The sequence below is a fragment of the Magallana gigas genome, chromosome 9 (genome assembly GCF_963853765.1).
Source record: "Magallana gigas chromosome 9, xbMagGiga1.1, whole genome shotgun sequence".
Classification (NCBI taxonomy): domain Eukaryota; kingdom Metazoa; phylum Mollusca; class Bivalvia; order Ostreida; family Ostreidae; genus Magallana; species Magallana gigas.
Window position 1 is genome coordinate 2,616,922 of NC_088861.1, and position 11,112 is coordinate 2,628,033.

Here is an 11,112-nt window from a genome sequence, read left to right on the forward strand (position 1 = left end):
GGACATACTAAGGCTGTCAGATAACCTTAGACCGGCCTTCTATTGTTGAGACAGGATATGCACTTTGTCTTCCGATTAGCAGTTAACAAGTTGAGGCCCTTCCCCTGGTAATCTTGGGAAACAGATGGAGATACAACCTTTGTTTTAGCAATGCAATGTCCTGCATATTCCTTCTTTTTACAAAATAACGTGGCTAAAAAACATCAACAATGGGATAGACCAGACTGTAAGAAGAAAAACAGATGGGCAATTAATCCGCATTTCTATGTTTGCCTGTTGATACCGCCCTTTTATTTACTTCCTTTAAATCATTCACCGATTCAGTAAAACCACTCATTAGTTTAAAGGTATTCACCCAGACCCAAAAATATACATAGCGAAAACATAAAAATTCCTTTATGTTCAGTTTCTACCCTTTATCCAAACTATAATAACGACATTCTTCAGCTATACTATCAACAAACAAGACACACACTTTAACTGAATGAAATTTGTAGGTATTTAATTTCACAGTTTAATTTATGACCCAGTAAGAAGTCAAAGCAATTTTATTACTTAGCCAGGGATTGATAGCTAAATCCCAGCTTATTTACCTGAGATATCAAGCAGGTAGATGATACCTGCATTCAGCTATAAAGCAAATGAACCGCGACTGTTGTCTTCTATAATCCCCCAATAACCATCACTGCTCAGACGTCAGTACAACAAGCTGAGGTGAATCCTCTGGCGGCTTTGTAACGTCACTCATTAACGAGCAATAAACCCTGACAAAACAAACAACAAGCATAGCTTCCACTTGGAGACTTTTCCCCTCTGTGCAGAGCATTACCTCTCCTTAAAGTCATTTATTCTTGGCATTCATATACTTGTACCATCAAAAAGCCTGCACAGAATTTTAATAACAAAACAATGAAATAAGTAAAAATATCCATTCAAAACAATGCAATAGGAAACAATATTTGATGCAAATAAAATTCTCTGTAAAATAAATTTTCCTACCCAGACACAAGAGAAGTTTTTGGGTTACAAGTTTCATTACTGGTATGTTGTGCATTGTACATGTACAGTGTATATATCAGTCAATTGTCCAGAGGGTATGATTAATGTAACTGTACTAGTTTCTGGACAACAAAGGACTATGGCCATCCACGACAAATCATCGGTCACCTGCCATGCCTCCAGTGAAAAAGGAACTCCAAACACTGCACATCAAGTCGTAATGTTTCCTGGTCAGCAACTGTTGCCTTGACCTCAAGGGGAGTGTCATTTCCTTGTGTGTCCCTTTTAAATACAACGTAAGTTGTGAGAATTATTCAATCTAATTCATTCAGTCTAATATGCTTGGGTAGTGATGGTAAAAGCTGCTATTAAATAGTCTTAAAATTTTAATCAAAATGAATTCTTTGATCATTCATATGTGTACATTACTAAATCTCTTCAGTATTAATGAAAATCTTTAACAACAAAATTGCTTCTTTACTACATACACAAACATTGATGAAGACCATCAATATTGCATGAGGTTGATAAATACTGAGAGTTAAAATAGTTTAATGCTGGCCAGAATTGATAAACGGCACTCACTTTATGGCTGCCTTTTTTCGTTTAATCACCCCTGCCATCTGGAAACTGTCCCCCTGTATGTCCAGTTGTCTCCCCTTGCACCACATCACGGCGGCTTCCTTTTGTCTGTCTAATCTCCACAGAACCACCACACAATTGTACAGGGTTGTCAGGTTTTCTGGAGAAAGCAACAAATTGGTTATATATGGGTACTGATAGGCATCAACTATCTACAATTTCGAAAGGATGTTTGGTTGCTGGTACATGTATTTTCAATTTTCAAAAACTAATACCCGGTAAGTCATAGTCATTAGTCATTTGATGAGAGGTTTTGCATTGTTTCTAACAATTTTAAATTCATGTTGTTGTAAACTTTGTTGAAACCATCATTTTTCAGACCGAGTTTAAATACATGTAACATAAAAAAAGCTGTAAAAATCAAAAACTTTCCCTTTAAAATGCTTTCTGCAAGAGTCCTTTAAGCAATGAGGAATAAAGTTTCATCTATAGGGAAACAGCATTAATAATTCTGATGGGATTCATAAGACTCTTCAGATGGGTAAAACGGCTGATGTTACCATAATTGAAATCTAACCTTTTTCCATCTGAAGGCTCATTCGGAGAAAGTGTAGGGCATCCGTGAGCTTGTTTTGCCGACCAAGGCGGATTCCCAAACAAAGGTAGACATGTGATGCCTGGTGACCTACTTCTCTCCAAAATGAGACAGAACCTGGGGAACAGGTCCCAGGGTTGGCAGCACCATCAGAACTTAGTCTCTGTCTCTTGGACTCTTGTGAGGAGGACTCTGAAGAGGAGCAGGTATTTCTAAGTGTCTCTAGCACACTACAAGAATTATAAATAAAGCCCATAACAAATTAAAATTACAAACATAAAATCCAAATTAAAATCAAATTAAACAACTAGATACTGGTATTCTTATGTGCTAACATCTACACTTTATTGTGACTTACATATCCAAACTTTCAATGGCCTCTTCGATTTTGTTGAGACAGACCTGAGCCTCAGCTTTATACAGGTGAACAAAAACCATCTCCATCTGTCCTTCATTCCTAGGGTCAGATTTCTCCTCCGATGATGCCAACCTTTTCCTTTTTCCCTGGGAACATGAGACTTTACACTCTTCTATGGATGTCTCCTGAGAGGAACGGTTTCCGAATGCAAATGACCCCATACAAGCTCTAGCTTGTGTAGAAGTCTCCTGAGAATGAGTGGGTTCCTGAGAATGCTGGGAAAGGATGCTTGAAAGGTCAAGGACACTTGTTGGTTGGCATGACAACACACGTTCACACAAGACTTCACACTGATGATATTTCTTAGCTTTCAATAAGGAGACTATTGTAGACCTATAGATGTCAGATATGGATGGTATGTTTAACATTTCACAGCCTCTCATCTGAAACAAATATGGACTTTTATTATGAAAAAAATTTCTCAACAACTGAGACACATCTGGCATTGTCAATTTGCGGCAGTAAATTAGCCTCGTTCATCACATTAATTTTAGAATTATATGATGTTTCACCTTGAGATTTTGTGTATGAACATTAATGTAAAATACACACATCAAGCTTTATAAATAATTATGGTTATTGGAACTGTTTTTAGGACAAATTTGTATTAGCTAGTTTGTATGCTATGAGCATAGCTTGATATTAACAAATGTATACTTGGTATATATAATAAAGAACTGAATTGACACAAATATAGCTTTGGACACAGACTGATGAAAACCTGAAGGTCAAAAATGAAGTAGACAAATTAGATCAACTTTTTTACATTTCAAAGATATCAAGTAACATGTTTCATGTCGAAAAAGTATATTGCGTGTTCTGTATTCATTGTGTTCTTGGGGAATTCTTGCTTACCTTTTCAAATGTATTGTTATTTATCAATGATATCAGATGAATATATTTCTCAGCAGCAATGTCATATCTGAAACATTAAGCATTAAACCATGTCAAGTGCAACAAGAAAAAGCAACAACAACCCTTCCCTCTTTTTTAAACATCAAAGGAGTGTCATGCTCCATAAACTGTGTGTGCATTTGTAGGACAACTATATGTCAACACTTATATGACCTTGAAGAGAAGTGCGGGTTTCTTGCATTGTTATTATATACACTGCTGTGTGTATTTCAAGAAAGATCATGCAAGGAAAAGAGAGTTCCATGAATATTGGATATATAACCCCACCCAGACACCAGTACTCTGTATAAAGCTTATCTTCCATTCCCTCAACACAAATATGCATTGTAAGGAATTCATTCCACAACAGTGTACAAGTGGTTATGAGGAATCCTGAACACACTATCAATCTAAAACTCTTTCTTATATAATCCTTTTAAAAGATAAAGATCAATATGCAACAGCAAACTAAATGACATTCAAAATTGAAATGGAAGAAATTTAAATCACCAGGGTGAAAAATTTGTCATTTGGTGCGAAAAGTGTGAAAGCTTTAGAGTTGACAGAGTTGTCTTACTTGTGATGGATTTCACAGGCCTGGGCGAGATAAAACAGCGCCTGTGTTAAACCTATATCCTTGTTTACTACGTGCTGAAAGAAGATGCTTTCTGAAGACTCTGGTTTCATCTCTCTATTTTCTATGGCCTAAATAAATTTCAAAAATCCATAGAAAAAAAAATGTCATTTAATCCAGTAATGCAGGTGTCAAATTCAAAGAAATTCTCAGATTCAACCTTGGTGAAAGAAATTTTAAGGTAAGTCACATGACTGACATTTCAAATTACCAAATTATTTTTAATTTCTACACCAGAGTATTAGGCTCACACATGCCACTTTTGTACATTACATTAGAAGACTTTTAAATCATACTGAAGTTTAAGTTTTCCTTATTAAGACTTATATCCTAGAACTAATTTTTCTTCAGAGATATCAAGTGTTAAAAAAATATAAAAGAAAAATACAGCAATAGATTTAAAAAAAGGGACAACAATAGAGTTTATAAATGACAGGAAATATTTTGATTGATTAAGTGCAAATGTTGAGAGAGACAGATTGACTGAGAGAGAAACAAAAAATGAGAGAAAACAAGAGAAAGAGAAAACAAGAGAGAGAAAGAGAGAGCTCTACAGTACATTAATTTGATGAGTTAGTTATAAGCCAATCTTTACCGTAACAAGAAGGTTGAGTGCTTCTAACTCTGCCTCCATCAGACCTAGTTGTCTGTACTGGGTAGCTATGTTATACAGCGGTAAAAGGTAGGAAAAATCGGCATCTAATGCTTCCCTGAATTTCTGTATGGCACTGTGCGGCTTGTTCTGAATATCAAGTCAAACATGTTTTATGTAGGCATTTTTTGTCTATATAATTTTCTCTACTATATTGTGTTTATATCGAAAACAGTGAAAATAGCAACTGTTTATACTGTTATGTCCTTTGACGTTGATTAAAAATAAATAAAAAGAAGAGTCAAACATGTTAAATCAAGGATAAAATACATGTATATCCAATATCATATATGTGTACCAATAGAAAATGACAACATGACAAATTTGATGGTCATTTCTGAATTTCATTCATTGGGGCTGGCAGTCAAACTTGCCTACCAGTATTTGAAAACTTGCTTAGATTAAATGTAAGAAGGATACATCTATTCTGTGATTTTACTATAACAAAGACAGATATTGCCTCCCTTGTGGTGTAAATTATAATCCACTGGTTTGCCCCTTGTATGAATGCAATATACATGTATCTGACACTTTTACCTTGAATTAAAAATTCTATGAATCCATCTTTAGTTCGGATATACCGTACTTGTTTAATTATCCTTTCAATATTGACTTGGCAATTATGGTATGTTTAAATGATTAACAAAGTTGGCATACCAGTTGTGAAAGACACTTCCCAAATAGGTCGCAGTGTAGAGCTGTTAGCCTTTTGGTCATTTTGAAAGGAAGAGCAGTTGTTGCAGACAAAATAATGATGGCCTCCATGTAACGCTCCGCCTTGTACTCTAAATGTGCTGCAGAGTGGGTGTATATACATATGAATAATTATAATAAAGTGTCATAATAGATACATCAATGTAAAGTCATTGAAACCCGTGGCCAGTTTCATAAAAACTTTCTGACCCTGGGCCAACTCATTGATATTTAATATCATTATGAATGAAATTTGTTTTTTGATTCACAAACTTAATAAGAATGCAAAACTTTTGATGAATGAAACTGAAGGCCATGTTATAAAAACAAGCTGCTGCTTACATATGCTGCTTTGCATTATCACAATTAGCATTTACCACAATTGGTGAGATTTCCTTCATGAAAGTTACAATGTACCTAATTACAATTTTTATAAACTTTCTCTGTCATACCTTCCATCAATTTAGTGTAGGGCAGCCATGCTTGAGTTTTCAGTTTCTGTAGATGGCCTTGACATTTGTCAGACTCCACTGGAAACAAACACAAAGCAGAGAGCAAGTGCACTTCCTCTACAACACTGGCGTCTGGGGAACAGGCCTCACCCCCCAGCAAACATACCTCAAGGGGCAGAAGCAAGCCTGACACAGGTTCCTCCTGGATTTAAATAAAACATTTGCTTTTTTTTCTTACATGTATGTATAAAAGCTTTCTTTAAAAGCTGGTGGATTTCGAGTGTTTTGAAAATGAATTCATAAACATTTCTTAAATGAAATGCTTTACCAGTGATATGTATAAATAATGTATTATATATAATCACTAAATCACAGTCTTACAAGTATATTTAATATGCTGTTTTAGTTATATTCTTCATATTACTGAGATTGTTATTTTCCATTAACACACTCATTCTTTAAATGTCAATTACCTGATTTGTTGTTCTTGACTGTGCATCAACAAGAAACAAAATTTTGGAAGCTCTTTCTGGATTTTTGTTTAAGAGGAGAACAGCGGCCCATCTTAGACATGCCTCCAACAGAATGCTACCCAATGGTCCTGAAATATTACTACAGATTCAAAGAATGATACATACAGAATTCATTTACATTAATTGATTTTTGTCTGCTTCATGTTTTTAGGTCTAGAAGCCTTCATAAAATTTGTTTAAATGTATTTTTAACCTGATCTTCAAAAAATTTATTCCATATACCTTGAAATGTATTATATCAAAGTTTATCACATGCACAAAATTTTACAAATAACTTTTAATAAGAATGTTTCTGGGGATCAAAAATAAAAAACATACATGTATTTGTGAAACTGCTGTACATAATGATTTTTATTGTATTATGTATGCTAAATAAACCTTCAGGCTTTCCCACTGTTCAGTGCTTTTAAAATAAAAAAAAAGAAGACCCCATCTATCCACTTCCTCTTCAGTTAGCTTTACAGCCAAACAACAATCAAACACACTATTTACCACTAAGAGCAGAACTCATTAGATTCTCCATCAGACCGTGGATCAAATTTCCTCTTTTTGTCTCGATGTCAGCTGTAGCACAGTGATCATTTCCTGTTACGAAACAAAAGTCTGAGGATGAAATTCTTTAATATGTCGAAATATAATGAATAAATTCATTATGATAAGAACAAATTGCTTGCTGTGTAATTTTGAAATAATTTTCATTTTTTTTTTAGAGCCAAAATTTTAAAACGGGACTCCATGTAAATATGAAAAGTTTTAAAATAACCTTCTTTTTTTGTAAGATTCCAACATTTCTGGATGGATGGCAATAATAACACCTGAGACTGGTCAACAGGGCAAATGCCTTGAATAAGATGACAAGTGATGACATTGCAGACAACACACAATTCTGCTACTAGGATCTCTTCAGTAACTGGGATGCCTGGAATAAAAGAACAAATTTACATTTGTGTTTTATTTGAAAACTCTAAAAATATGCACAATTTAGATATAAATTGGTTCAAAATAGTTGCAACTGAAATCAATTTTTTGCAGGCATAATTAATTTTGTCTTAAATAAAGAATCATTCTTTGAGTATTATGAGGTGATAATTTTGGTCGGGGCGTGATCAAATCTATCATAAAGCCCTTTGGGCTTTATTGGATTTGATCACGCCCCGACCAAAATTATCACATCATAATATTCAAAAAATGATTCCTTATTACTTATATTTATATAATTTTAAACCATCGTACGATTAGATATTCAAATATAAATAAGCAAACCCTGCTGGCGCCTCAATTTGGCTTTATGAGTTATATAGTATGTATTAAATCGATACGTAGTCTTATCACAGGCAAAACCACTGGAAAATTTAAATAATATGGAAATACATACATCTTTTTTTCTGTAGCAGATGCATAAATTCATCTTCAACACTTTGGATTTTGTTTATTTCCCCTGACAGAAGACCCTGTAATTAGAAAATTAAAAAAAAGACAATATCAAAGACAAAACTATAAAGATATACCGTGGTTATCAGAATCATTTGAGGGTTTGACATTTTATATTGTGTGGCAGTTAGATAAGCAGGAATAATCATATAAACAATGAAAATATATAATAGAATCAAGAATTGGACCCAGGACCCTTGCAACTATAAACGGAGGTTTACCACTAAGCTACCCAGGCCATATGGTGATATCCAAGGTCCATATAGCCCAACCTTCTACATTTCTCTCCCTTTAAATGGTCTTCAACCCTGAAAACACAACACAAGTTCACCTAATTGCCAGGACCTCTTAATTTTTCTTATATTGCCTAAACAAGAAAAGCCATGACACCATTTGTAGATGGGAAGGAGGAATGAGCATATAAATTAAAATAAACAATGAAATTCAGAAAATAAATGGCTGGACTGGATATTGAACCCTGGGGCCCAGTGTAACCTTATAGTCACAAGCTCTATACCACTAAGTTACCCAGGCTGATATCCACAGTATAACCCTTGCAACTACTAAAATTGTCTCCAATATAAAAATAAATTAAAATTTTTAGTCATTTCAAATGTTGTACTATATGTAATGAACCATGGATTGGAGAAACAATGATAGACCAGACTGAGATTCTAACCTGGGCCCCCTGAATCTTTATTCCTTGAGGCAGGTGCTCTAGCAGGTCTACCCACTAAGCTACATGTCTGGCCCAGTATTCAAACCAATCTGAATGCCCCTTAAATAATCTTTGTCCACAAAGAATACCCCAGGCCCTTTCCCCGGCAGGAGTTAACTAAACATAATGGGATGGGATAAAAAATGGTGGACCAGACTGTGACTTGAATCCGGCCCTCACTTTCTTATCAGTTGCTCTACCCACTGAGGTATCTGGCACCAGTGTTCTACTGTCAGAACTAGTAGCTCAATTACATTTACTTTATATCCCAGATATTAGCTAGGCCAAAATTAAAAATTAATTTGTTTGATGTACTCAACCAATCAAAATGACCCCTAGCTATCCTATATTTTTTTTCAGCATTTTGAATTTGAGTTTATTTTAATTGTTTGTCCATGTCAGATATCAAAAACCCTTTAACAGTTATACAGCTATAATTCAGATGACATGTTTCAATTTTGCCTCCCCTCTGAAACACCTAACTACAGCAATAGGTTCTTATGAAATTTAATGCTAAACAATCTCAATTTTACTTAATTTATCGATAATAAACAGATGTTAATTCTGATACCAGAGAAATTTCCACTGTGTTCAAATTGTTTTGCCACAAATAATTCTCCAATACAGATGACTTCGAAATAGTTTTTAAAATATTCAAGCATCGTGTATATCTTTGGGTTTTGAACAAGCTGAATATCTCCTCCATTTCTCTCATCTAGTCAGATACTGAATCAGAGACATAAATACTGCTATTTATGTCTCTGACTGAATGAATCATTGGAGATCAACGTTTTCTGTTTAGATTTGCCGCCATTACAATCGCTTACAACATTACAAAGTAAATAAAGAATAGAAAATAAATCCTTAGCAGCTTTCAAAAACCAAGCAACTGCACATTGTTTCAAAATTATTTCACAATCCACTTGATTTATTTATGAAATGATACATATAAATCAATTTGATTTAGAAGATATCTCCACAATCACCTAAGGGGCCAACTTTCATATTGTCCAAAACGGGAAAAACATGGCAAGTGATAGAGAGAAATTCTTGATTAGAAACACTCTAATTTCGCTTTTAAAAGCTGTAGAAGGAATGGTAACAACAGTAGAGTTAAGGAATGAAAACGCTGTCACTGGTCTGATTCAAAACGTTGATCCATTCATGAATATTGTCATGGAAGATGTTGTGTTCAAGTCATACAGAGGAATTTCTCATAATTTTTCAAGCTTTTTTGTGCAAGGAATGAATATCAGATACGTTCATATCCCAGACGAAATTGACATGAGAGCAGCGATTGATCAAGAAGTGAATAGAGAGTGGAGAATGAGAGATAAAATGACCCGTGAAATAAGAGACGCAGCTAGAAAACGAATTACAAAGCGACAGCTGCAGGCAGATAAGGAGACAACTCTGAGGAGAAGACAAGCAGAACTCGAGGAGAAGAAGAAAATTAACCAAGAAGAGACTTGAGAAATAATTTGACTCTTCTTGTTAACGGTTTGCTTTGATGCAAAGATCTTAGAGACAGAAATTGATATTCAATATTGAACTCGGGAGAAATGAAATCAGGGATAGTGCAGCTTAAAGAACCATTTGTACAATAATATCACATGAACTGTGTTGCATAATACATATAATTTGGTCAAGGGCAAATAGCATATCATTAACCTGGCTGTTATTTAACAGTAATTACTGTCGAGTTATGCGCTTATGGTTAATCCAGTTCACTGTTTGATGACAATTTTGATAATTATTCATTAATACAAAATAAATATTAAACTCAAATTGATTAGTTTCCTTTTTGAGGTTTGAATTTTAAACGAGATCTGCTTCATGTTTTAATCCATATTCTTATTTCATGTTTTATAAATCTCTGTCCAAATGATGGACAAACAATTACTTTCAGCACATTCTAAAGTAAACTCTGTAGCACTGATAATTTTTTAGTGCATAAGTTACATTTGTGGGATTTTTAAAGGAGGCGATTCTTTTGTTATAGGAGAGGAGTAATGACCACATTTTGACTTGAACTCGGGATCCTTCAGTTTAAAAACCAACGCTCTACCGACTGAGCTAAAGGGTTAACCTACTAGCGAGTGTTACTGGAACGTGGCAGTAATGAGCTTTTATACACACACTATTACACTCTTCTGAGTTCCCCAATTCCTTTTTAGTTTTCTATCCCTTAGAAATCTCACAGGAGACTCTCTAGACCACTCCACATGGGTCATTTTTTTGGGCACCAATGTAACAGAAGAGGAGGAATGACCACATTTTGACTTGAACTTGGGACCCTTCAGTTTAAAAACCAATGCTCTACCGACTGAGCTAAAGGGTTAACCCACTAGCCAGTGCTAGTAGGAGCATACCAGTACTAAGCATTTATTTATAAATATTACACTTTTTTTAACATTATATTGGACAAAACATTATTCAGTTTTCCTCTTTACAATAAACTTTTAAATATTTCCGTAAATTCATACAAATATATCTTTGTCAAGAATACCC

General features: G+C 34.5%; 1 protein-coding gene across 1 annotated transcript; it reads right to left on the bottom strand.

Moving 5' to 3' along the window:
• Positions 1-481: 481 nt before the first annotated feature.
• LOC105347836 (uncharacterized) lies at positions 482-9,422 on the bottom strand. The gene is made up of 14 exons (XM_034475986.2): positions 9,173-9,422; positions 7,828-7,903; positions 7,216-7,371; positions 6,945-7,037; positions 6,393-6,520; positions 5,920-6,121; positions 5,432-5,568; positions 4,718-4,864; positions 4,066-4,193; positions 3,450-3,516; positions 2,535-2,977; positions 2,159-2,406; positions 1,585-1,741; positions 482-1,281 (listed from the first exon to the last, which is right to left on the bottom strand). Exons 1-14 carry the CDS (start codon positions 9,314-9,316, stop codon positions 1,164-1,166), a joined length of 2,244 nt encoding a protein of 747 aa, XP_034331877.1. The 5' UTR covers positions 9,317-9,422; the 3' UTR covers positions 482-1,163.
• Between the last annotated feature and the right edge of the window lie 1,690 nt (positions 9,423-11,112).